This window comes from Lycium ferocissimum, chromosome 9, assembly GCF_029784015.1.
Source record: "Lycium ferocissimum isolate CSIRO_LF1 chromosome 9, AGI_CSIRO_Lferr_CH_V1, whole genome shotgun sequence".
Taxonomy (NCBI): Eukaryota; Viridiplantae; Streptophyta; class Magnoliopsida; order Solanales; family Solanaceae; genus Lycium; species Lycium ferocissimum.
Window position 1 is genome coordinate 39,209,425 of NC_081350.1, and position 27,494 is coordinate 39,236,918.

General features: G+C 34.9%; 4 protein-coding genes across 6 annotated transcripts; 2 read left to right on the forward strand and 2 right to left on the reverse strand.

Annotated features, from left to right (window-relative positions):
- The first annotated feature begins 1,066 nt into the window (after positions 1-1,066).
- Positions 1,067-6,951, forward strand: LOC132030700 (oligopeptide transporter 7-like). Its single transcript, XM_059420430.1, has 7 exons — positions 1,067-1,299; positions 1,511-2,007; positions 2,242-2,339; positions 4,089-4,658; positions 5,072-5,327; positions 5,650-5,832; positions 6,207-6,951. The coding sequence occupies exons 1-7, from the start codon at positions 1,263-1,265 to the stop codon at positions 6,816-6,818; spliced, it is 2,253 nt and encodes a 750-aa protein (XP_059276413.1). The 5' UTR covers positions 1,067-1,262; the 3' UTR covers positions 6,819-6,951.
- A 6,080-nt stretch (positions 6,952-13,031) lies between these two features.
- Positions 13,032-16,046, forward strand: LOC132030702 (uncharacterized). Its single transcript, XM_059420433.1, has 3 exons — positions 13,032-13,473; positions 14,510-14,870; positions 15,694-16,046. The coding sequence occupies exons 1-3, from the start codon at positions 13,078-13,080 to the stop codon at positions 15,894-15,896; spliced, it is 960 nt and encodes a 319-aa protein (XP_059276416.1). The 5' UTR covers positions 13,032-13,077; the 3' UTR covers positions 15,897-16,046.
- On the reverse strand, positions 16,034-20,387 carry LOC132030701 (uncharacterized). Of its 2 annotated transcripts, XM_059420431.1 has the most exons (6): positions 20,131-20,387; positions 18,382-18,682; positions 17,647-17,805; positions 16,773-17,068; positions 16,511-16,624; positions 16,034-16,367 (listed from the first exon to the last, which is right to left on the reverse strand). In XM_059420431.1, exons 1-6 carry the CDS (start codon positions 20,347-20,349, stop codon positions 16,356-16,358), a joined length of 1,101 nt encoding a protein of 366 aa, XP_059276414.1. In that variant the 5' UTR covers positions 20,350-20,387; the 3' UTR covers positions 16,034-16,355. The 2 variants fall into 2 exon arrangements, with proteins under 2 accessions (XP_059276414.1, XP_059276415.1); XM_059420432.1 differs by lacking the exon at positions 17,647-17,805.
- A 1,374-nt stretch (positions 20,388-21,761) lies between these two features.
- On the reverse strand, positions 21,762-26,162 carry LOC132030703 (uncharacterized). 2 transcript variants are annotated; one of them, XM_059420435.1, is made up of 6 exons: positions 25,908-26,162; positions 25,050-25,253; positions 24,768-24,847; positions 23,721-23,796; positions 22,445-22,539; positions 21,762-22,358 (listed from the first exon to the last, which is right to left on the reverse strand). In XM_059420435.1, the coding sequence occupies exons 1-6, from the start codon at positions 26,031-26,033 to the stop codon at positions 22,313-22,315; spliced, it is 627 nt and encodes a 208-aa protein (XP_059276418.1). In that variant the 5' UTR covers positions 26,034-26,162; the 3' UTR covers positions 21,762-22,312. The 2 variants fall into 2 exon arrangements, with proteins under 2 accessions (XP_059276418.1, XP_059276417.1); XM_059420434.1 differs by having other exon boundaries at positions 22,445-22,519; positions 25,908-26,161.
- Between the last annotated feature and the right edge of the window lie 1,332 nt (positions 26,163-27,494).

Genomic DNA, 27,494 nt, shown 5'->3' on the forward strand with positions numbered 1-27,494 from the left:
AAATCTGGAAAAAATGGCTTTTATTAAGAATCTGATTTTTTTTATTTTATAAAACATGTTTCTTAGAAAAAAAATTTCTGGAAAATGATTTTTTTTAAATCAGTTTTTTTAAAAAAAAAATTAATCTAGGTTTAAAAAAAAGATTTTTAGGACACTTTTTTTTAAAAAAAAAAGTACTTTACAGTTTTCCAGATTTTTTAATTAAAAAATCCAATTTTCGAGAATATATTTTTTTAAATGTTTTATAAAATTAAAAAAATAAGATTTTTAATAAAAGCTATTTTTTCTAGATTTGTTTTTTAAAAAAAAAAATCAATTTTCCAGATTATTTTTAAAAAAGTTGCCACGCAGGCACTATATAGAATAAGTTAAATGTCATGTGGCCTTCATGTCACCCAATTCCAATAACTAGGCTTGTTTATGTAGGAATATGTTAGAATGAGGGGTATTTTTGAATACTTTGCTAACGATAGGGATATATTTGGCCCAACTTGTAACGGAGAATAAAAGTAGCCAATTTATGAAAGTAGATGGATATTTTTAACCCTTTTCCCTTTTTATTAACTACTTACAACTTTTTACTTTTAGTTGTCAAAAACTGTCAACTTTTCAAAGAAAGAGATAGGACTGTTCTTGTACTCTTATCAGATATTAGCCGTGTAATTTATTTTTACACCATCTACATAACATAATTTGTAGTATGTTTTTTGATTTTCTATCAAGTGCTTGCCACCCATTTTAAGGTCCGACTAAAGGTGATTTCATTATCTGGATTCGAGCGCGGAACTTCTGGTTAAAGATAGAGGGGTACTTGAATTCCAACCATAACTTTTGCTGGTTGCAATTTACTTTGTTATAGAAGGTTGCTGTCTTATTTTCGAACTTATTGGTATTAAAAATAATGTGTAATTATCTTTAATTACCTTTATATGGTGGCCTTGATAAATTTTTTTTTTTTTTTGATACTACTGTATTAGTAATCATGACTTCACTTGTAGGTTAGGTTGGAAAAAAAAAAAAAGATTTCTTCCACGTTTAAATGCAAGCATACGGTTCAACTGAATCTAATCCACAATAGGCTCTTCTCTCTCTATATTTTCCGTTTTTACTATTCACGTGTTCACCTAATCCAAAATTTATATAAGAAAAGAAAAAGAAAAAGGAATCTCCCAATTTTAAATGCAAACATATAGGTTGAGGTACTAATCCAGCTATATCACTTGTCACAAAATTACCTCCAAAAACAGAAACAAATTAAACCAATGGAAGAATCTCCAGCAGAAATCAAGACTCCTCTTTGTAAGAATCTCTCTCTTTGTCCAACTCAATTCCAGTATTACTCGGATCCTCCAAAAATGTCTGTTCACTCGTGTTGGATCCTTCAAAAACAAGCAGTTTTTAAAGGATCGTACACATACTGTTGGCTTGTGTATTCTGAAGAATCCAGAAGCGGCGCATAAACTTAATTTAAGATCTTTAACAAATCCAAAATAAACTCTATATTTTGCAGTATCCAATCTTGATGATCATGGCATTGCATCAAGCTCAAAATCCAAAGTCAACCATGATGATGAAGAAGAAAATTCACCCATCAAACAAGTGGCACTTACTGTTCCAATCACTGATGATCCTTCATTACCAGTTCTCACTTTTCGAATGTGGTTTTTAGGCACACTTTCTTGTGTTCTTTTGTCATTTTTGAACCAGTTTTTTTGGTACAGAACTGAGCCATTGACAATTACAGCAATTTCAGCTCAGATTGCTGTTGTTCCTTTAGGCCAACTCATGGCTGCTAAGATCACAAAAAGGGTATTTTTGCAAGGGTCTAAATGGGAATTCACTTTAAATCCAGGCCCTTTTAATGTCAAAGAACATGTCCTCATCACCATTTTTGCAAACTCTGGTGCTGGCACTGTTTATGCTATTCATGTTGTCACTGCTGTTAAAGTCTTCTATCAGAAAAACATTACCTTCTTTGTTTCTCTTATTGTTGTCATCACAACACAGGTAATCATTTTGATCACTGTAATATGTTTAAATTACATACAATGTAAAAATAATTTTTTACGTTATTAGGTTAATCAAAAGATATCTACTGGTAAGGCTTTTGAAAATATGAGATTCATAATCTTAAAAATAAGGCAGATTACTGACCTGATAATACAAATATTTTTTACACAGACGGTGTATATAATTTAAACCTGTAATTTGTTGATAAGACATTGAAGATGTGAATGGTAGGTACTGGGATTTGGATGGGCTGGAATTTTCAGAAGGTATTTGGTTGAGCCAGCAGCCATGTGGTGGCCTGCCAATCTTGTCCAAGTCTCATTATTCAGGCAAGTTTCTTAATCATCAAAATTCTTAGTTTAACTTGACGGTTTTACACTATTAAATTATCTACTATGTAATAAATAAAGTCTAAAGGTATCCGTTCATATTAATAACCTGCCGAATAAGTCGTTACATTACGTGTTACAACATGTTAAAATCAATTGCGTAGCTAAGTGTGTCCAAGGGAATTCAATGGAATTATTTTCGTCAAAAAGTTACACCGTACAAATATGGCAAAAAACAAATTTGTTTTGTACAAATATAAATTGTTAAATTTCCTTCATAGTTATTAGATAAGTATATTTATTAACCGAGCAAGTTTGCACTTTTTTTAAAAAAAAAAAAATTCTCTTGTTAGAACTTCTGGTTTCGCACATATTAAAAAAAACTAATAATGTAAAGAACCTCTGGTCGGAGTAATTTTATATAGTTAAATCGTAGTAGTAACATTTTAACATGAAATATGCATTGCCAGACTATAGATTTTTGGCACTGTTCTTGATTGATTTCTTCCCCTACCCCCTTATTTATTTTTCTTGTAGCAATTATTCGTTAGGGGTAGGCGAGGGGCTGATAATTATGACAGCGACCCTTGGACCCCACAAGTTAAACTATAAGTTGCTTTTTTGTGAAAATAATATCCTTTGGAATTATGAAGAAAATGAAATACTTAGATGATATTTATACAGGCTAGTAAATGCAAATTTCATTATGTTAGGTACCTTCTAGAGATATCAATTTTCTTTTTCCAGAAAAAACATTTACTGAGCGTTAATGACATGTCAACGAGACTGCAGACAGAGCTCTAAAAAAGATCCATTTACGTATACACCGACAGGATGTCACCTCTTTATTCTATAATAATAATAATAATATAAATATTCCCCTCAGGATAAAAAAATCCACGTTTTTCATGCAGTCAAAGGATCTTGTCTGGATCCAGAAAATGCAACGTAAATAATTACTCCATTCGTCTCAATTTATGTGACACTTTTCGCTTTTCAAGAGTCAATTTAACTAAATTTTAAAGCTAAATTAGATTAGATTAACTTAATATTTTAAGATTAAAATTTATATATTTGAAAACTACTTGAAAAGTACTATAATTGCCTATAATTGGCAAGTTTTCTTATATCAATTTGGTGAAAAAATACATTTTAAAATATTGATCAAATATCATACAGTTTGAATCTCGGAAAACGAAAAGTGCCACATAAATTGGGACAAAGAGAGTAGCTAATTCTAAACTTTAGGAAAAGACTTTGTGTTTGCATTAGAAAACGGCTTTTTAAAATATTTTCGCGGTAACAATTTGTACATATTAACGCTTTGCTTAGCATATAGATATTTTTGCATTATCAGAAACAATCTTTACTTGTAGAGTTTGATTCATGATTTAAATTTAATAAGTCCAACATTCCAAGTTCTTTGAAAATATGGTTCATTACTTAATATTTCGCTATTTCTCAGACTATTTCACTTTTTAAAGCAACTTCTTCATATAATTAACCAAAAAATGGAGAACGTCGAGAACTCAGCAGTAGTAGGATTCAAACTCGTAACACTATGATTCAAATTATAACCTTTTGACAACGACGACGTCCCATTGGGGACTACTCTGTTTCACATGAATATGTTTTCGGGATTTTTACACAAATAGCCAGGCTGATTCACAAACCAATATATATCACATATTATACATAAATAATACATCTACCGGCTATTTTTAGTTTAACATAGAGTTTCATTTGCAGGGCTTTACACGAGATAGAAGAACGTCCCAAAGGAGGGCTAACACGTACTCAGTTCTTCTTAATAGCCTTTATCTGCAGTTTTGCGTACTATGTTTTCCCTGGCTATCTCTTTTCAATGTTGACATCTTTGTCATGGATATGTTGGATCTTTCCCAAATCAGTGCTAGCCCAACAACTCGGTTCGGGCCTAAAAGGGCTTGGCATTGGAGCTATAGGCCTTGATTGGTCCTCTGTGTCCTCTTATCTTGGAAGCCCATTAGCAAGCCCGTGGTTTGCTACAGCTAATGTTGCTGCTGGATTCATCTTTATTATGTATGTTTTGACTCCAATATGTTACTGGTTAGATGTCTTCAAAGCCAAAACATTCCCTATTTTCTCTTCTGGATTGTTCACTTCCACTGGCCAAGTTTACAACATATCAAGTATCATTGACTCTAATTTCCATCTTGACATTGCTGCCTACGAGCGACAAGGGCATCTTTATCTTAGTACATTTTTCGTGATTACTTATGGAGTTGGCTTCGCTGCTCTCAGTGCTACTGTCATGCATGTTCTCTTATTTCACGGAAGGTATGAACAATGTTTGATATAATAGTTGTTGTACTAATGCAATGCCTGTATTTTCTCTTCCAGTCCAATCAAATATAGAGGCACAATGGGAATATGTTGTCTACTTTCCTCCTATGTCTCTATAAGTCTTTTAGTCATGTCAGAGATTTATATGCTAGAAGAAAATGTAGTGAACTTCTAGTACTTTTTCATTTTCTAAAATATTGGGTTCGAGACGAGCTTAAATAGAGGATATGGTATACCCCAGCTTACTTGGAACTGAAATCATAGTTGTAGTTGTTGTACTAATTCGGCGTGGTATATATACATGTTTAGAAATAGATAACAGATGACTAATTCCGAGGTAGAAGGTTGTTAAGTTAATACATCAATAAAAAGAGAAAGTTATGTTATAAGGAATTTTTTGGTTGCAGGGAGATATGGGAGCAAAGCAAATCAAGCTTCAAAGAGAAGAAGATGGACATACACACTAGACTAATGAGCAAGTATAACCAAGTACCTGAGTGGTGGTTTTGGTGCATTCTTGTCGCGAACATTACACTTACTGTCTTTGCTTGTGAATATTACAATGAGCAACTTCAGTTACCTTGGTGGGGAGTTCTCCTAGCTTGTGTCATTGCCATTTTCTTTACCCTTCCTATAGGAATCATCACTGCCATTACCAACCAGGTAAATATGCTTGGAGTTGGACATGAGTCCATTACTCAAAAGACCACTCAACTATCTGAAATTACCTAATAAAGTCATGTCTCTTTAGTCTGTAATAGAAAAGTCACTTAATTATGCTTATAACAGAGTGACCATCTGATTGCTATAGGCATAGTTCCGTGACTTTTCTGTTACAAAAGAAACATGACTTTACTAGATAATTTCGAATAGTTGAATGTCAATTTGAGCAATGGGCTCAGTTGGACATACTTCTATTCTTTTGTGTACGATGCTAATAGTCTAATTTCCATTTGTTTTCTTTTTGTATTTATGGCCATTGTAGACACCAGGGTTGAATATTATCACGGAGTATATCATAGGATACCTTTATCCAGGATATCCAGTAGCTAACATGTGCTTCAAGGTTTATGGTTACATAAGTATGAACCAAGCTATAACTTTCCTCCAAGACTTCAAGCTCGGCCATTACATGAAAATTCCTCCAAGAACAATGTTTATGGCTCAGGTAAGCTACTCGCTTGTCGTTTTTTTTAAACATAGTAGAATGGAAGATAATTCATTTAGCCGATCCCTATACTAACTCTGGATTGAGCTTAGTTGATTAATTAATATATTTTACCTTGTAGCAAGTTAAGTGTCTTTATATATGCTTATAGTGGTGGAGCCAGGAATTCATCAAGGAGATTAAGAAAAAAAAACACATTTTTATCTTATCTACATAGTATAATTTTGCCTCCGCCCCTGTTAATGCTTACAAAGTTACAATTATGGGAAATGGACAATGTGAATTGTAGGAAACCTGAGCTTAGTTGATTAATTAATTTATTCTTTTTATATATACATATATATGCTTACAATCATAGGAAATGGACAATGCAGATAGTAGGGACTCTAATAGCAGGGTTCGTGTATTTGGGAACAGCGTGGTGGTTAATGGAAACGATTCCAGACATATGCAACAAGACATTGTCCAATACCGTGTGGACTTGTCCTTCAGATCATGTGTTCTATGATGCATCAGTGATTTGGGGTTTGATTGCACCAAGAAGGATTTTCGGAGATTTAGGAACTTATGGGATGGTGAATTGGTTCTTCTTATTTGGCGCGATAGCACCAGTACTTGTGTGGTTAGCAGCCAGAGCTTTCCCTAAGCAAGAATGGATCAAACTCATTAACATGCCAGTGTTAATAGGAGCGACTGGGATGATGCCACCTGCCACGGCTGTGAACTACACGACCTGGATTATCGTAGGGTTCTTGTCGGGCTTTGTTGTTTATAGATATAGACCAGATTGGTGGCAGCGTCATAACTATGTTCTTTCGGGTGCACTTGATGCTGGTTTGGCATTTATGGCAGTTCTTATATATATGTGCTTAGGTCTGGAGAACATAACAGTTAATTGGTGGGGAAATGATCTTGATGGGTGTCCTTATGCTTCTTGTCCAACAGCTAGAGGGATTGTTAAAGAGGGCTGCCCTGTTGTTTATTAAATTGTGTTGTGTTGTGAAGAAGAACCACAAATTTGCTTGAACTTTTTTTCCTTTTTATGTGAATTTGTATAAATCATGCTTCCTTTTATTCCTTGTTTAAAGCATAGTCGAGGAGTCAAATATGTCAGCTAAACTGCAATCGTCCAACTCTCCATTCCCTTGTTTAATTGTTACTAAGCTCTCCTTATAATGCTGAATCGAACAACCACCCTCGTCGTAATCCAAGATACCTTGTCTCCTGGGTCCTAATATCACAGGAGACCAGGCTAGAACTTTCAGTTGCAAAAATGACAGCAATGAAAGCTAAGAAGTTTGTTCCAAACCCCTGGTTGGATCATTACCCATATATCATGAACATTTGCGTCAACTTCGGTCAATATGGCAATGGAGTCATCAATATCATTTCCTCACTGCAATGGTTGAAGCGCGGAGCATCTGGCCCTCCAATCTCTGTAAACAACTCATTGTGAAAGTCAAAAAGAAAGAATGCTACAGTGCACATTTCACGCTTTAGCAGCCAGTAATAAGCTCCATTCCGATAAGCAGTACCAAGGGATTCTATACTGTATTTATATACGAGGATTTCATAATTTTCAGGTTGAAGGATTCTCCACGAGTCCCTCCAACAGGAATAAACGCTGCATATGCTCGAGGGATGGTGAGAAATGTGATGTTATCACAGAAGGACCGAAACCAAACCACCTTATAGTCATTGGTCATGGGGTCTAATCCAATCCCAAAATTAGAGAAAAAACAATGAAGAAAGCCAAATCAGGGATGAATTGATTGAGTAAATTAATGCCACTTCCTCTTTAATACATTCCCTAATTTTTTAGACTTTAAAATTTGTCCTAATTAACTTATAAGTAATCTAATTATTTTAAGTATTACTTTCCCATTCTATTTATTCCACTTTTTCCTTCTGACTAGTTCAATTTATTTAGTGATAATACCAAAAATCCTCTGATTTTGGCAGCGGTGCAATTGGTTCACACCTAAACTATTTTCCGCCCTTAATTATTCCCCTAAACTTTGGCAGTTTGATAGCTTTTGAAAATTGTTCATTAGTAAGACACTAAGACCTCTCTCCACCGACTTATATACACATCAGGTACTTACCTTTTTGTTATCAACTATGCTGTCGCGCAAAACATAGTTAGTTCCAAGTCCAGATAAAAAAAATACAGTTGACATTCTAACAAAAAAATAGTCAAAATTGACATAGTAACTTTGTAATATAAAATATCTTTTATGCAATGTTTCTGCTATACTTTATGCATCATCCTTTTGCTACTATAGTAACTTTGTAAATTAAAGAAAGTTACTACTAATTAATAATATTAAGAAAAATGTACACATGTGTTAAGAAGTTAACAGCAGTGGATGCACATGACAATGGAATTAATCAGTATGACACAGACCAGAACCTGAAATATGTAATATGGTGGATTAATCGTATTCTGGACTGAAGCAATGAACCTATTTGAAGTGGCCCATTCCGACACACAATGATCGGTTCAACATGAGCCTCTCTCTCTCTCTCTCTCTCTCTCTCTCTCTCTCTCTCTCTCTCTCTCTCTCTCTCTCTCTCTCTCTCTCTCGATTTTCAAAACTATCGATAAATTCGTAGCTACGACGATATTATATGCTGATTGGAATTCACGATATTATATGTTGATTGAAATTCGTGGCTAATCCATCGCTGAAAGGGGTGCAGAGACGGGTTTTAGTAATCCATTGATATATCCGTCTTTTTGTATAATGAATTAAGTCTTAACATGCGTGTTATGCACATGGTACGTTTTATAGCTAGCCCAAGGTTCATTTGAAGTAATATACTTATACTTAATCAATATATGAAACAAATGCTACTTTATACTTTGTGTGAACTTTCAGTGCAAGAATTACGGTTCAAGAATTGAAAAGTAGTGAAGTCAGTAAAAACGTGACGACGTTTGTGCAAATCAATAACATCTTTTGAAATCTATTCAAATTTAGCGTAAATTGAGATATAAATGAAATCAAGGAGTCAAACATCAATTGCCCGGCTCTTCATTCTCTTGTTTAATTCTTACTAAGCTCTCCTTTTTTAAAACAAGTAATATTTTCCCCTTTTAGACTCCAGAGTACCTTAATAATCGAATTATTTATTATCATTAAAGTTTGCATTTAGTATTGTTGTGGGTTTAGGAGTTTTATTACCATCCGATTTTATTTGTTATACCTCTTTCTCTTATTAATTCAATTTATTTACGACTATTAATATTACATACCTTTGTTGTTTGTACTATAATATCTCATATCAAGTTCATATCCCACGCTCTTCGTCTAATTACAATTGAAAATCTTGGAAAAACAATATAAATAGAGTAGTCAAAGGCTCGAATCAAATATCATCCTTATGTATGCAAGGATGATATTTGATTTGAGCCTTTGACAACTCTATTTATATTGGGTTTTTTTTCAAGATTTTCAATTATTATTAGACCAAGAGCATGTGTCAGCTGAACTTAATATGAGATAGTATAACACATCAACAAATGTACGTAGGATCAATAGAGTTTAATAAATTGAACCATCAAAGGAAAAATGCATAACAAATAAAAGTGGACAGTAACAACACTCCTCAATCCAAAACAATACTAAAATAATTCGATTAATAAGATACTCTAAAATCTAAAAGAATGGGAAAAATATTACTAGTATTGAAAAATGAGGACCGGTAACTCACTGCATCTAAACCTCTACCTTTTTTCCGAAACCTGCTTCTAATTGTCTGAAGTGAATATGGAGAAAAGAGCGAAGATGGATAATCTTATAAAGGGTAATTTTGGCTATGCCCAAAAAATGAAGAAAGGCATGTCGAATATTGGTTAATCATGCATTTAGCAAGTCCCTAGAACAGGAATAGACCGCTATATATTCAGTTTGGTATATCTTTGTATGCTGAATCCAAACAATCTTATAGTCATTGGTTATGGGGTCGCCAACAAAAACAAGCCTTCCATAGAACTTAATTTGTACGTCATACCCTAAACTTCTCGAGATAATCACCATCAGGCAGATTTTCAACCGAATACAAAGTTATGCGAGGGGAACCATCATGATCAAAAAACAGGATTTGAGGGGCTTGCGACAATTCTTTTTGAAGTGTTCTTTGATGAAGCTAGAGCTCTTGATTATCTCGTATCAGTTCTTGCATGCGCATTTGAATCGCAACAAGGACTCCACCGGCAACCTGAGTAGAATATTCACTTAAAAATCTTCAGGGAAAGGCCCAGTGGCGGAGCCACACTATGCCGAGAGTGTTCATCCGAACTCCCTCAAACACTGTTTTTGCAAGGTTAAAATTATTTTTTATGTATATATATATATAGTAGATGTTGAACCCTCTTAGGCTTCTTCGTATGTTTACTTTTTTATATTTTGAACCCCCTCGGCAGAAATCCTGGCTCCGCCACTGGAAAGGCCGACCACCCTTAGTAGTCTTGGGTACAAAAACAGAGAAAAAGGCAAAATAAACCAACTTAGAAACAACCTCTCTACCTCCCATAGTAGGGGTAAGGTCTGTGTTAGGTTTTTGGGTTTTCCCTTCCTATGTGGAATTGGATTAATAAAAACCAATTCAATTTGGACCAGGCCAATTTTGCCCAAAAATTCCTCTCTATATATAGGATCAATTTAGGTCTTATTTTCAGAACACAGAGTGAATTCATAGCGACCTATATAGAGAGAAAAAAACGTGAGAGAGAAAACGATTTTCATCCAGAAAGTTTCTGCTACAGCAGTTCGCTTTAAATTGTGTTTCTGATTCGTTAACTGTTAGATCGTGCTGAAATTTGAACTGGGGGTTCTCAACATCTGGGTCTTCGATTTCAACGGTAGAGATCGGATTTTGTGCCCTGTAGCTCCAGTTTTCGAGTACGAACAGTAGCACATTTTTGCGGGTGATTTCTCTCCTTTCTTCACTAGTTTTAGTGCTATCTTTTATGTATTATTGCTCCGTGCTTGGCTTTGTTGTTGTAGCCATTTGGAGAATATTGTTGTAACTCTTGTTGATTATAGTGGAGCTTTTGTGGGCGGAGGTCCGTGGATGTTTCTCTTCACCTTGAAGGGTTTTAGCACGTAAATTTGGTGTCTCTTGCATTCGGTTTATTTTTTCTTGCTTTGCTATTTTATTGTTGGTATAGCCGCTGCCCGGATTTCCATTTGTGCTAGTGTTTATTATCTTCTCTTGGTTCAAATAGTGTGGGAAGTTTCGACTTGGGTATTTCTTCCGCTGTTACCTCGTCGTGCAATTTGGTTATTGTTTATTTCTTCCCAACAGTCTGCGTACACCTACCCTCCCTATAACAAATAAAAACGGACAGTAATAACACTCCTAAATCCAAAACAATACTAAATGCAAAAATTAATTATAATAAAATAATTCGATTAATAAGATACTCTAAAATCTAAAAGAATAGGAAAAATATTACTAGCATGACCGGTAACTCACTGCATCTAAACCTCTACTTATTTGCCGAAACCTGCTTCTAATTGTGTGAAGTGAATATGGAGAAAAGAGTGAACATGCATAGCCTTATAAAGGGTGAAGGGGAATCGGTTGATTGTGGCTTTGTCCAAGAGGTGAAAAAAGAGAATGGAAGAAAGGCGTGTTAAATAATGGCTAATCATGCATTTAGTAAGTCCAACTAACATTGAGATTAGAGAAAGAAGAAGGCATGAACTCCACACTTTTGGTCTTGCTCACCGGTAACTTTAGTTTCAAAATGCTATTTTCATGATTCTCTTTTCTTTATTTATTTATTTTCATTATCTTTCTTAAACCGAACAACCAAAAATATTTTAGGCTGTGGATGTGGGACAATTGGTAGCAAAACCATATTATTCTTTGAAGTGTTGTTAACGTCTGAAGAAGTGAAGAAATTAATAAGAGTGTCATTTTTTATAGTTATATCCGATATTATTTTACTTATTATCTATATATACATATTTAATAAGAAAGTTAAATGAGGGCAAAGGTAAATCTACCCTTGTTCGCGGCCAGCCGGTTGTAACTATAACATCAAACGATTGAGCCTACTGGTGCTTGCGATTTTTCCTATTTCAACTTGGATTGAAAATACTGGACATATGAATGTAAAATAAATTAATCAACCTTTCTAGCCCCATGTACTAAGTAGGGGTATGCGTTGTTGACTGCGTTAACCCCACTTTTACTCACATACTTCTTCAATTAGCGAACAATAGCAGGAAGGTATTTTTAAGCTAAGTAGCTTATGGGAAAGAATATCTTTAAACTACTTAAAGTCGTTCTATTTCAAATAGTTCAAAGGTAACTTTTGGCTTTATTCCCAATTGAATCTACTGGACAGTTTTTATTTTGGGAACTACCACCTTAGATTGTACGTATCACTGAGATTATTATCGGCAATAATTAAATTATCACATCACAAGCCTAATCTTCATGCTTTTCAGACTTAGTTTTGGTTTTGGTTTTACCCGCCCCTTCCAATTTTACCTTTTTTATCCGAACATTTGAATGATGAGGCTTTTTGTTTTTCAAGCGTAATGTATTTATTTAAACATAATAAATATACAATTCAAATTAAAAAATAACTAAATAGTAGAAAATAAATTTACAAATTTAATAAAATAAAATATTATTTGATTAAAAAAAATGAAACATTTATTTTACTAGTAATGGTTTTGGTTTTGGGGGTGGAGGGGTTTGGGGTTTGGGGGGGGAGGTAGTGGGGGTGGGGTTGGTGGGAGTAAAAAAAAATACAGGCGTACCTTAATGATATTCTTAGTTTAAATTTTACCTTTTTTGATTCCCGTATTTTTAAAAAAATACAAATAATTAGTTTACTAAGTCAGTCTTATTTATTGGACGTTTTTATATAATTAAGCAGTATTAAAAATAACTATTTCTTTAATATTAAGGTTATAGTTGGAAACAACAGTCAACATTAATCTTAAATTTCTTAAGTGATAATTATTTTGGGATAATTTTTTTAACCTAAACTGACACATAAAATGAGACGAAAAGAGAAACTTTTAGTGATTTTTTCTTTTGTGTGTGGGGTTTTGGATTAATTTCCTAGAAAACATATTTAATGGGATTTTTGCCTTTTTTTAAAAAAAAAAATCTGTCTTTTTGATTTATCTGAGAATATTTCATGAAAAGACCTAGTAACAATTTCTTTTTCAAGAAGATAAGAAGAAAAGCTCACCACATTCTTCATCAACCACTATGAAGACAACCTCAGTTTCCTCATTGCTTCCATACCCAAAAATCTTTTTCAGCAAAACAGTATTTCCTCCAATTAATTTCTCAGGCACATCTTCATTTTCAAGGCTAAAATTTCTAACTATAAATTTCAGCACCAATAATAATAATAATAATAATAATAGCAGCTCAGAAAATGGTGAAAAAGGGAATTTGAAGGATGTATTGACTGGTATGGTGGATGAAAGAGTAGAGGAACTTTTGAATAGAGAAGAAAACAGGGTTTTGTTTGATGGGTTGGAGAAAGCAACACAAAGAGTAGAAATGGCAAAGAAAGAACTTGCTGAAATTGAAAGACAAGAATTGGAAGCTAAATTGTTAAAAGATTATGTCACACAGCTCGAAACTAGAACTTCTGAGGTCAGTTTTCTTTTTCTTTTTTTGTTGAAATAAGCAGATATATAATATACTCCCTCCATTCCAATTTGTTTGTCTCGGTGTGGCTTGACACGGAGTTTGAGAAAGTATTGAATCTTATCGTCTTAAATTAAAATATGTAGAATGTACCAAATTGTCATTTAAATCTTGTGCTTTTAAACATGCTACAACTAAGATAAACATATGTGCAATACAACTAGCTAATTCTGTTGTACAAAGGAACAAGTGAATCATTGCTTTTGGGCACAGGCAGCCATCTGCTGTCCAATTGTATGTCATTGTCTCATATTGTATCGTATAGGACTAGTCTAGACAGATTTATTGAAAGGAAGGGAGAATTTTGTTTTAGACATTCTTTATTATTGACAGGGATTACTATTCGGTCCTAGATTTTTGTCATTATGCATAGATTGTCCGTACCTAACCACACGATATCGTCTTGACCTGCGTAAAATCAACAGCAATGATGTGAATTCATGCCTTCAAAGAAGGAAGTGTGGTGCTTTAGTTGGCACTTCAACTTGGAAGCTTTAGACTGTATATATAAATTCCATGTGTTTCGAGAGCATAATAGACTTACTTGATTATGTGCTCAAAATAACTGATGCATTATCATAAGGGACTGTTTACAAACTGCTTACTAAGTTACACTGGGAAATGGGACTCTCAAGCGGCCTCAGTCCAAATTTACAAAAATCATGTTTTAACACCTATGCCCATAAAAGTGAGATTTCCAGCTTAGGGAACCGCTAATTTGTCTAAATAGAGCATAATGGATACAAAGGATTTTTAGAACTGACATCTATTACTTTGGGATTGACCCATAGTTGAATGATTGATTGGCATGTTTTAGCACCTTATAAAGGAGTGTGCTTCAAGTGTCCGAACGTCTTAAGAGTGATGTTACATTGTTCTTAGTGTTTCAGATGTTCTAAAGATGTTATTAAAGCTTTTCTTGACCAACTGTTGCTATGTTCTCTGCAATAGTTAAGGTACTGATTAGTTAATGCGATTGAAGATTGCAGAATGCCAGAAAGATATTTTAGAAGCTAGAGCAATGATTGAAGAAGCTGAGCGTTCCCTCAACGTTGGTGATGATGCTAGAAAGAGAGATGCAACAGACGGGGATGTAGTGAATAGAGATGAGGAAAGAGTTGAATCCATAAAAGCAGCTTCACTTTCTGCAATTGTTGGCACACTTGCGGGTCTTCCCATTTCCTTGAGTCGGATCACCAGCAATTCAGAGTTAATACTCCCTCTGTCAATCACCTTTATTAGTTGTGCTTTGTTTGGTGTAACCTTCCGCTATGCTGTAAGAAGAGACTTGGACAATTTTCAGCTCAAGTCAGGAACATCTGCAGCATTTGGCGTTGTCAAAGGTATTATTCTCTCATGCTAGACATTGTAATGTTTCGCCTTTCTCCTTGCATTTTCTTTGGGAATTCTCAAAGGGTTTAACATAGGAATTGTTGGCCGAATTGTTGGCCAAAGTCTTGGGAATTTTGTAGCTTGTGATTAGGACGGGCAAAATGGTTAAGAAAAACAAGTAACTATCCTATCCGACCCATTAAATATGGATTGGATAACCGTCCATTTAAAAATGGATCAAATATGAATATTATCCATATTATCCACTAAAAATGGATATCCATATTATCAATAACCATTTGTTTGCTTGTTATTTTTTATGAGTTCTTGTTTTTTGGGAGTCTAAGCGTATTTTGGCTTTTAACTTGTGTTCTCACCTGGATAATATGGATATCCATATTATCCGCCGGTTAACCCATTTTTTTCCCCGTACTAAATGAAGGGGGTCGGATATTTTATATGTTTTCCACCCACCCATATTATCCTATCCAATCCCACCCGCCAATTTGCCTCTCCTACTTGTGATTAAGGGTCCAATATTATAGCCTACCCCAACTGAGTTTAGATTTGAGGAATACACGATTGGTCGATTGATTAGATCAAGGGTTCAATTAGCTGACAAAGGATGTTCTCAAGGTTATTCCTTACCAGAGTTCGGATACTTCCGTTGATGTAACCAGTGCTACTGATGCACCCATACTATTCGATTCAATTTGCTGCCTTGTTATAAATCATTCTGGATTTGGGCTGTACATATGATCCTGGTCTTGCCAAAGAAAGTTTCGACAATAATTTGTTTTTTTAAGTTAAAGGATTCTATTCCATTCAATGCAGGTCTTGCTACACTTGGAGGTGGACCACCATTCGAGTTGGACGCTGCCAGCTTCTGGTCTCATGCTCTTGATGGCGCAGTCTATGTCTCAGAAAACCTTTTGATCTTCCTTTTTGCTGGAGTTGGCCTAGATTTATGCTTTAAGCTGAGGATTTTGAGCCCCTTTCCCGTCGATAGATCAATTTCAGAGACCGATAAAATTTAAACACCTTGTTGCTTATTTGTTATTTGTAAGTGTATATACAGTAAATTAACTTTGTAACAATTGCTCTAAATAGAATTATACTTGGAACTTCTGTCTGTAAGCAACATTCACTGCAATTATCCATAAATCTAGTAACATATTGCTAAGTCATTCACAGTGGACTTGTTTCATCAGAAATAAAGCAATGATTTGATACTTCCAAAGACAATTCCTCTTTGACAACAAAAATAGTACATGATAAAGTCTTCAAAAAATTATGGGACGAGTCCAGATGAATGTGCTGCAGCGGAACCTTGTAATCATGACTACTTTTTCATGGTATTTACAACATGAAACAATGAAGTTAAATCACCTATATATCTTCCAATTCCTAAACAGGTTAGAGCATTGATATTCAAAAACAGGCAACGCCTAAAGAATGATCTCATCAACTTGACCACAATACTGCTGGAGCCAGGCTCAGTCTAAATCCTGAAAGTATGAAAAATATCTTGTTATTTGAAGAAAAGGAACAGTCAAAAGTACTCTTGACAACAAAAATCTCACTTTTCAGCATCTATTGATCCACACTTAACAAATGAACATTTTGATATAATCCAAAAGTAGAAGTGAACCTCATAATCATCCAACCGAAAGCTCAGAATAGCTGGTTTCTTAGCAGCAACCTTGGTCCTCTTTGATTCAGCCAAAGCTCTCTCTAGATCAGACTGTGACAATGGCCTTGGTGCCTGTAACATAATCAACAAATCAAGGGGGGCAAATCCTTAACATGCACAGTAAACATGTGTTTTTCTAAGTCAGAATAAAATGCACAGATAATAATAGTCAAAGAACAAAACAATTTGCGGAAGAGTGTGTGTGTGTGTGTATAGCCACCTGTGATTGCTCTCCTTTCTTCTCATCTTGCAAATACTCCCTAAGAGGAATAAAAGCAGCTTGCTTGCAGGCTTCGAGAATATCTGAACCAGTGTACCCCTCACACATGCCAGCAAGCCGATCAAAATCTATGTTATCTTCAATGCTCTCACCCTTCAAAACTACCTTCAGTATCTTTGTTCTATCACTAGGAGAAGGCTTTCCAATCTCAAATGCCTGAGAAAAGCGTCTAAGTATTGCCTCATCAAGGTCACTTGGGCGATTGGTTGCTGCCAGGACCATTACTCTTGCATTCTCTGCAATGAAGGAAATTTCGTTCATTTGTGACTTATATGTGGTATAGCTTTCATCAAACACCAACTTTTTATAAGTTTCAATGACTATTATGTTAGTCAAATGAATGCTGAACAAGAGACTCCCTAAGTTTCTTTAGAGCAGATGAGTTTGAGAGAGGAGAGATCAGATTCAGGACCACATTTTCTGCAAACAATTCATACAAAAACCATGGGGTAAAAAGGGGATAAGTTATATAATGCACTAACAGCTAATGTAACACATGCTATCAGAGCAGCTAAATATGTCCGTATCGTACAGCATAAAGATAGTATGTAAACTACTGAAACAGAATTGTATATCAATCAAAGTACAACATACTGAATTATGTAGCATACTTCTAAAACATCATGATTGGATACTACAGAAATATTTTAAACAAAGAAGACACAAATGTGCAAATACAAAGACTGGTTAAATTTCCATGAGTAAAGCTAGAATTGTGTATGAGCAGTTGGAAAAAAGAAACTAGCTATTCACAGGACTTCTTAAAATCTTCTTTAAGGCAAAAAAGAAACCAAATGCAGATTGTTACACTCACGATCAGTAGTAAAACCATCCCACAAGGCCATGAACTCAGTTTTCATGCTAGTCAGCATTTCAGTCTCCGTTGCACGACGCTGGCCCAAAAAACTGTCAACTTCGTCAATAAATATTATAGCTGGCTGGAGCTTGTAGGCCAAACTAAAAACAGCAGCAACTGCCAAAAGTAAAAAGGAAGAGGAAGGGAAAAAGAGAAAAACAAAGGTCATATGCTTAGACATTAAAGCTAGTGAATGCTTATGAAAATGAATATGCAGTCTAGTCTTATCCAGTTTCTTCTTCTTCCTTCCGACTTTAAAGTAACTGCAATTGTTAGCAATTAAAAGTCAAGCCCTCGTTCAAAATCACCCATGAAGGAAGATAGCATGTTGCATCCCATAGTCCCACTTCCTAAAACCTAACACCTCCAAAAGCTCCTAAATCTCTTGGCTTTCTTCCTTTTAGTGCCACCACGAAACTTTAAGGCACAGCGGAGTAGCTCCTTAATCAAAATCAGAAAGCCAGCCAAAAAAAAAAAAGTTAGTTTCAGCAATATATCTCTTCCTGGGAGTGGAAGGAAAGTATTTTCTTTTCTTTTATTAGCATGCTGAATCAACCCCTCCAATTTCTTATTGTCCAACCAAATAGATCATAGAAATCAATTTGGAGTTTTCAATTAAAAGGCGGAACGAAAATCAATTAGACTTCTAATTCAAACGAACTTAGCTTTGCCAAGGAAATTCGAAATACTCACCGAGTTTTTGGGCATCACCAAACCACTTGCTCATTAGAGTAGAAACCTTGACATTTATGAACACAGCACCAGACTCTTTGGCAATCGCTTTAGCAAGCATTGTCTTCCCTGTCCCAGGTGGTCCATACAATAGAACCCCTTTCATTGGACCAAGCAATTTCCCATGACAAAACAACTCCGGCCTTCGCAGAGGTAAAATGGCCAGCTGAAACAAAGTTTCCTTAATACCATCCAGTCCCCCAATCGAATCAAACTCCACATCTATGCGGTCTGGATTCACAACATCCCCAGCAATCATATCCTGCAAAGAATAACTCAACAAATTGAAGGGGAAAAAAAGACCAAATCCCCCAAGAAAATCAAACCACAAGAAACGATGCAACATATCCTGTAAAATGTTACCAAGAATACCTACACCTCAATCTCAAACTAGTCGGGGTCGGTCATGAATCTACACTGCCATGTCACTATATTTAGGCACATTTCATTCCAATAGTCTATAACTTTTTAGTTCCCTGATACATTTCATTCCAATAGTCTATAATTCTTTAGTTCCCTGATACTAGAGATTCCCCAAATATCCTACTACATGCAAAGTTGTAGAAAGGCAAAGGGTTCTAGAAACACTAGGCCTTATGTGAGCACAACATCATAACTCTAGTAGTAAGAGCTCCGCTTGTGATGTGTGGATTAGGTGCACACTACAGCCTACAGGTTCGAACCCCAACACAATACAGACAAAATCCTGGTATTTAAGTGAAGAAGGGCGGGTCCATTATCCATCGTGTTTCGAACCTTTTGCCACTGCCCCGGGGTGTTTTCTCGCTTATAAAAAACAACTAACCACAGTATCACAACTAAGCCTTAATCCACTCATTTCTAATTTACATCATCAAATGACACTACAAACTACTACTGATTGGGAATCAAGCATTTTTTTTTGTCACAAATATCTTTTTTAAGCATTTTCAATTAACTGTTAAGTACTTTTTAGGCAGTTCTAAATTTTCTTTCGAATTTTTTTTTTTTGTGAAAATAAAGCGCGAATAGAGATCAAAATTAAATGTTTATACAATAAATGAAACAAAAAGATCAAATCGCCCAATAAACTCTACACTGCCATGCCACTTTATTTGGGCACATTTCATGCTGATAGTCTGTAACTTTGTAGTTCCCTGATACTAGAGGTCCCCTAATTTATCTAAGACATGCAAATTTATAGAAATGTTAACGGCTCCTAGAAACACTAGGCCTTATGTAAGCACAACATCATTACTTAGCACAATATCTCACAGCATCATAACTAAGCACAATATCACCTAGTGTGGCTAAGTAGTTAGTGAAGTGGGTTGAGAACCATAAGTCTCAGGTTCAAATCCCAATAGAGACAAAAAATCACTACGTGATTTCTTCTCACCTGTCCTAGCCTTAGTCAATACATGTTCTTTGGTGGGAGGTAGCAAGTATTCCGTGGAATTAGTCGAGGTGCGCGCAAGCTGCCTCAGACACCAAGGTTATCAAAAAAAAGAATCTCACGGTATCACGACTAAGCCTTAATCCACTCTGTCCCAATTTACATCATCAAATGTCACTGTAAACTACTACTGTTTGAGAATCAAGCATATTTTTTCAGAAATATCCTTTTAAGTGTATCACATAAAGTGGGACATAGGTAGTAATTTTTTATGTAGTTATAAATTTTCTTCCGAAAAAAAAAATAGTGAAAATGAGGATGTGTAATGTATATACCTCATAAGGAGTGGTGTGTATAAGGGTGCGACCTAAGCGTTTAGAGAGTTGTTTGCGTGATTCAATAGCTTTTTTAGAAGCTTCGCGATTCGGGTCAAGATTGCGAAGCCCATAGAATAATAGACCCATACTTAATGCTGCACTTGCAGCGTACAGTATAAGCTCTTGTATTAGCTTTGCCGTTGCATCACTACTACTACTACTACTGCTTCCCGCCATTGATTTAGAAATGAAGAACCTTTTTAGGGTTTCTCGAAATGAAAATATATGTAATATAGTCTTATTGGCAAATGTAGCACTTTACTTATAAAACGCATCCGTTTACAGCCCGTTTGGATGGGCTTAAAAAAAAAAAAGCTTATAAGCCAAAAAAAAAAAAAAATTGGGGTAGGCTAACATATTTAATTTGGCTTACAAGCTATTTTGTTTATAAATTTCGTTTTAGATAAATTTAAGTCAAAGCGGCTCAATTATTTTTTGGGCTTATTTAAGACAAAATTCTTTTTAAGTTGGCCCAAACAAAAAAAAAAAAAAATAACTTATAAGTTATTTTCAAAGAACTTATAAGCCAATCCAAACGGGCTCTTAGTCTCAATTGCCTATGCAAAATTGCACACGAGAAACGGAACTTCTAAATCACATTTTTCAAATGCGGACCTATTTATTTGTTAACACATGCATAAATATCGGAAGCAAATAGCCAGGACCGCTTGCATCATGTAATATAGGCACCATATAGATTTTAATCAAACATAAAAATAATATTTATCTCTTGAAGCGTGACTACGACCACAAAATTAGCCTTCAAGTATGAGTAAACACACGTTCTCCTTCCTATTATGGAATTAATTCGAAATATTTGAATTAGTCCTACCATAATAAATTATGAAATATCCCACTAAAAATTCGTAATTGAACTCCTCAATTCAAATTTGAAATTCTTCTATTAAACCTTATTAACTCCCCATGTTAAGATTCAGATACTAATCAATTAAATTTAAGTTAATTTATTAATTATTTCCTTTAGACTTTCGGTTAACTTATTTCATGTGTCGGATATAAAATCCACCTGCGGGATTTACACATGAAAAACTTTTAGGCATTCATAAAGATGTATCATAAATCTCTAAACCAAGACGTGGATTCCATCAATTAATTATTACTTTGCCGATGTATATTGTTAACATCCAATTTATCAGGCATATTTCTTCTCTTTTAATAAATCAAAACAATATACATAGTTAATAGTAATATCAAGATTAAGAATATAATTACATTTCATATAACCAAACTGAATTAGCTTGACATTACTCCCTTCCCTTATGGATAGGTGATTTGTGGTCAATGTAAATTTCACTTTGTATTGGCGCAAAACATTTCCAATTAGCAAAATATATTGTGCTTAAATTTCTTTCCTAAACTACAGATATTTTGCGTGGGATAAAGGTGTAACTTTTTGTTATTTGATTAAAAAGTCTATCTATACCCACTCCATTACCTTTTGCTGTTGAAAGGGCAAGAAAGGTTTCTAGCCTAATAATAATATTCATCCTTGTCCATATTTCTAACTTGGGTCTTCCAACTTCTCTATTACACTAGAACAAAGCAAATTCTTCCGTAGAGCCATAACATATCACTCTTAAACCTTATTGTAACTATGAAACAGTGCTAAATAAATGTTCTGCAAATGCAGGAGAATCAAGAAATTGCAGATCAAAACATTCCAGATACAACTGACAAGAGCTCTTCACAACGAAATTACACAATTCAGCGTAAAAATACTAAGAATACAACGCTCAGCTGTGTCACCATCAGGAGTGATCCAAATAGAACCCAAGATGAGAAATAGCACGAGGCGGAGAAAACCCAGCAACACCACTAGAGTACTAAGATAAAGCAGTCATACTACAGCTGCGAAAAGATAGTAGGCCCTTGTCCAATCTTGATAAGAGACCATATAGATAGTCGGTGCAGAGTTGAATCATAGCACGTTAAGATCAATCCGTTTTGTGTACTGCTTATTGTTTATTCAGCGTATGATAGTGCTCCTTCCAAGTATGGCGTTCGGCTCGTCAAAACTCAGCCTTAAACAGGCAAATTTAGTGCTTCTTTTCACTAATATCTTCTCCATCTTCATTCAAGTGCTCTGGATTTTCAGGTCTTCTAGAAATTTCCCACCTCTTTATCTCATCAGCTGAAGGCAACTTCTTAAGATCGTATGTTTCCTCCTTCAAGACAATTTGAAAGATTAGATATGAATGATAAACTTCTAAATCATTTACATGTGCCAGTAAGTGCTTCACGTGGTTGATACCTTTTCTGACATATGCTTTCCAGTCTCTGTAAATTTATCCAACGCCTGGAAGTCATCTTTTTTGAATGCTTCCAGCTGGAACCAGATGAAATTTTCAATGAGGATTATACAATTCAGGATACACAAAGCAGAATAATAAACTAGTTAATAAAATAGAATTATAGAAATTACCAAAGAAATTGAAGAACAAAAAGAATCTCAGACCCTAACTGAACGCTATGATAACAGTTGATATATGAAATCAATCACACCTAAAAGAACAACAAGAAAGAACCAAAGATATAAAAATTAAAGGAAGAAATCAATTCCATCAAAAAATCAAGCTTAAAAGTAATTTTCGAGTTCAATCCAAATTATGAGGTTTCCAACTTCACAATTTTGTTTGTAGTCACAATAGCCAACCTCCCCCTAAACAATGAGACTACCAAGTATTTATAAGCTATTAAATCACTATTCGAATCAACAAAGGAAATAAATAAAAACAAGGAAAAGAACATCCCTGTTATACTAGGGAAACAACATGTGCCAGTCAAGCTCAGAATCTATCAACCATCTTTTTTTGCATTGCATTGTGGCTGCTGATCTCTGGCACACGTTCGTATCAGTTTTTGATTTTAATTGGGCGCTACCTCTGAATATTAAGGAAGCAGTTGAAAGCTGGGACTCATGGAAAGCCAGTAAAGCCATCAAGACATCTGGCAAATAATTCCTAGCTGTATCTTCTGGGCATGTGTTTGGATAGAAAGGAATAGAAGATGTTTTGATTGGATTTCAACTACTAATACAGTACTTAAGGCTAGATGTCTGTTACAGCTTTTAGTGGGAGTAATTATGCCCCTGTAAATGATGTAGTTTCTTTTGTCGATTTCATTGGCTTTCTAAACCCAGCTTAGTAGCCTTCTTTTGCTTTTGGTTAGCTCCCAATGCTTAAAGAGCCTATTGTTTTTGGAGCAAACATCTCTTTTGTAACCTTTGCATCTTCTTGATGCCAACAATACAACATTTTACTTCATCAAAAAAATAAACTAGGGAAACAATATGGAAAGTAGAATCTACCAAGGGGAAAAAAAACAAGATGTCCCTTCTTGGAAAGAAATACTAAACCAAGGACATGAAATAAAATTCAAGAACTCCCACTTTTGGAAGGAAACAAAAATTACAGTTGAGATGCTCTATTCTCCCCGCGCTAAACTTTGTGCTAGCAGGGCTATCAAGGATCGTATCAAAGAACCTCAGCACAATTGATTTATCGAGTTAGAGAGTGTAGATATATTACCTGAATGTGGAAGATGCACAAGAGGATGCTAGCAATGGGTAGCAAGCTATCTTCAGGAGATAGAGACAGATTGGTGCTGCATATGATAAAAGAGCATCAGAATGAAATTCTTGGTTATAAATATAAAGGCCAAATGGATTCATACCAGCAAACAAATGCATGTAAACTAGCTTATCAAAGTCAAGAGTACTATAACAGTTCACTTGGATTTATAGTTCAGTCTAAAGATTGTATAAACATATGGAAAATCTTCAGGTCCGTGCAGAGCCTGTATTCAGGCAGCGTTTTCTCAGCTTGTTAGGCACATCAGTTGTCGGATGGAGAGGCTTTTTTTCGTAAGTAGTTGACAGGAAGTCATTACGAAAACCTAGTCAATTGTTTGTTGAGGAATTATATAATATACTTTCGTCGTATCTTGAGTCAAGCTCCTTGAGAAACAGGTTTAATAATAAATCTAAACTAATCTTCAAGCAATTGTTATTGGAGAACTTCCAAATATTCTAGAAACCATAATCCTTTTATCAGGTAAAGTTATATTTCATTCATATTCTAGAAAGTTAGAAATCATACATTTGATGAGGAAGAAGCAGAAAGTTCACAAGATAATTACAACTACACTAATTTGAGCAACAGAAACATCACAGATATATGAGAATAACTTTTGCAAAATAGCAAATAGAAACCAGAGGACAAAAAGTTTTTGAGAATAAGCAAATTTTAAGCTTGTTCAAATAAGTTGTCTAGCTTTTTAGCTAATTAGTTGGGCAAAATGCTGTACAGCATAATCCAGAATAAGCAAATTTTAAACCTGTTCAAATAAGTTGTCTAGCTTTTTAGCTAATAAGTTGGGCAAAATGCTGTACAACTTAATCCAGAATAAGCAAATTTTAAACCTGTTCAAATAAGTTGTCTAGCTTTTTAAATAACCAGTTGAGCAAGATGCTATACAACTAAATGATATCTTTGTAACACATTCCTTAATACACATTCACGATGGTGACAGTACATGATATTAAAACATCATCAAGAAACACAAGAGCTCTGTACCTTAAATATGGAGCCAAATACACAAGAGCATAAATAGCATAACGTGGTTTCCCAGTATCCAACCACGCGAAAACCCAACTCTACAAAGTAAACCAGGAAATCAATCAATCAATCACACCTCAATCCCAAGTTAGTTGGGCTCAGCTATATGAATCCCCTAAATGGTTTGATTGTTTTTACGCTATTGTCAAACAACCACAACCCTTCACCTTCCTCAACCCTAAACCCTAAATTTGAAATGTAGAACAAATGATGATGAATATGCAATGAGAAAATTCTCACCATCCAATTAAAATATGGAATGATGCTGATAATTCCCATGACAGCAAACCTTGCATCAGCAGAATCGATCGTAGATTCACCATCGTCATCCTCCGAGTACTTAGTCGGGAAAACCCACGAGCTTAAAATGCAAGCACCGATAGCGGCCGCGTAAGGCACATCGTTTGCAAACTCTGCCCTGCAAGTTCCATTTCTCAATCTTCTCTACAAAATCAATAACAATAACATCATCATTAAGTTAATAAACTTCATGATTAGCAATATATCAACCAACATCCTTCGCCTTAATCCCAAACTAGTTGAAGTATCCTTAATATATTTCAGCTCTATTGGTATCATTTTCGTTCCAGTACACATTTTAATCCCAACAAGTTGATATTTAAGTTAAAATGAGATTCGAAAAATAAAAAACAATACATCATCATTAAGTTAATAAACTTCACGATGAAACTGAGATTAGCAATATATCAACCAATATACTTCGCCTTAATCCCAAACTAGTTGAATCCTTAATACTTCTCTATACCAATTTATACAGCACACCTTTCTTTTTAGTCTATCCCGAAGTAAGGTCACTTCCCTATATTTAAAAATAATTTAACTTTAAATTTCTCTTCGAGATATTTATGGTCACACAAATATGTAAGGTTTATTTTGGAATAAGCTCAAAAGTTTTCCTTTTTTTCTTAAACTCCGTGTCCAGTCGAACAGCGACACATAAATTGGGATGGGGGAAGTATATTTCAGCTCTATTGAGCTTATTTTTATTCCAATACACGTTTTTTTATACCAACAAGTTGTTATCTAACTTAAAATGAGATTAGAAATAGAGGTGGGAATAATAATTAAGTGAATTACCAGATTAAGGTTGTTGTGAAGGCGAGCTCGATATAGAGGTCGGAGAGTTGTTGGTACGAGACGAGTAGAGAGAGGTACAGCTGCTGACGTGGAACTCACAGATTTCATGGCCGGCGACTGCAGCATCTAATCTGTACCGGCCAAGTGTTTCGTAATTGGATTTTCTTTTTTTAACAATTTTGGTAATGCGATTAGGTTAGGATTATTATTATTATTATGGGATTATTATTAGGAAAAAGATTCGTGAATGCTGTACGTTTTGAGAACAGTGCCAACTTAATAAGAAAAGGAATATCTTATGGGTCCTGGTTGGCTCTTTTCATTTTCTAAATCGGGTCCACTGCTATACAAATAAACTTCTGAAGAAACATTACGACGTAAATTAGCTTATTCATTATTGGGAAAAGAGTTAAATTTACTCTCCGTTACGTTTATGGCTCAAAAATGCCTTTAAATATTATATTTGGCTCAAAAATTGCCCTCTAATGTGCTAAATACTAGCTTAAAAATTACTCTTCCTTCCAAAACAAGGCAAAATGGATCAATTTACCCTTGAACTATTCAAAATGTACAGTTATACCTTTGTCTTAGCTTAAAAACATTCCTTGAACCAAGAGTCTATCGGAAACAGCTTTTCTACCTCCCTAAGTAGGGGTAACATCTACGTACACACTAGACTCCCCAAACCCCACTTGTGGGATTACTGTTGTTGTTGTTAGTTTAAGAGCATTTAGTTTTCTGTAACCCAAAATGCCTATTTTAGCATCAGCATTTTGGGAAATAAATGTAAATTCTCTTAAGGGCTCGTTTGGTTGGAAACAACTTATCCCGGGATAACTAATCCCGGGATAAGTTATCCAGGAATTAGTTATTCCACCCTCAAGGTGCGATAAAAAAACACTATAATCCCGGAATAACTAATCCCGGAATTAGTTATCTCGAGTTTTTTTTTCAACCAAACGTTGGATAAGGCGGCACTAATTTTTATCTCAGGACTATTTTTGCTTATCCATCATACCAAACGAGCCCTTATTCTATAAGAGGGAGTTGCTAGCTCCTCTCCATCAACATGCCTGCTTAGGCAAATACGGATTGGCTACTTCCTGTGATTATGTGGGGGCCGCCTATAACTCTCTGTATCTCGGGTCCGGAACAAAAATGATGCAAAAAAAAAAAAATTTTAACCAAACTACCCCAACAAAAAAAAATGTTACCAATATACCTTTAGCGCGATTTTATCGCGCTAAATCACTTAATCGTAACGGTTCGTTAAGTGCTTTAGCGCAAGAAATATCGCGCTTAAAGGGACTTTTCTCGTGTGCCTATAGCGCGAAGATTTTCTCGCGGTATAGCGGTGCCATTTTCCAAATCCGGCTTATTTACACTCTTTTTACGTAGTTTAGCCGTATATTAATCATGCTTTGAGACTCCTAACTTCAATATTTTATATAGAACCCTACTTATATTTGTACAATTAATAAGATAGGCTCAATACATAAAGAATACGCAATACTTTGGATTGTCGTTTTAGTGGTTGAAAAGTCTTTCGAAGTCTTTTTTGTTTGAAGACTTGTAGTCATTAGCTTT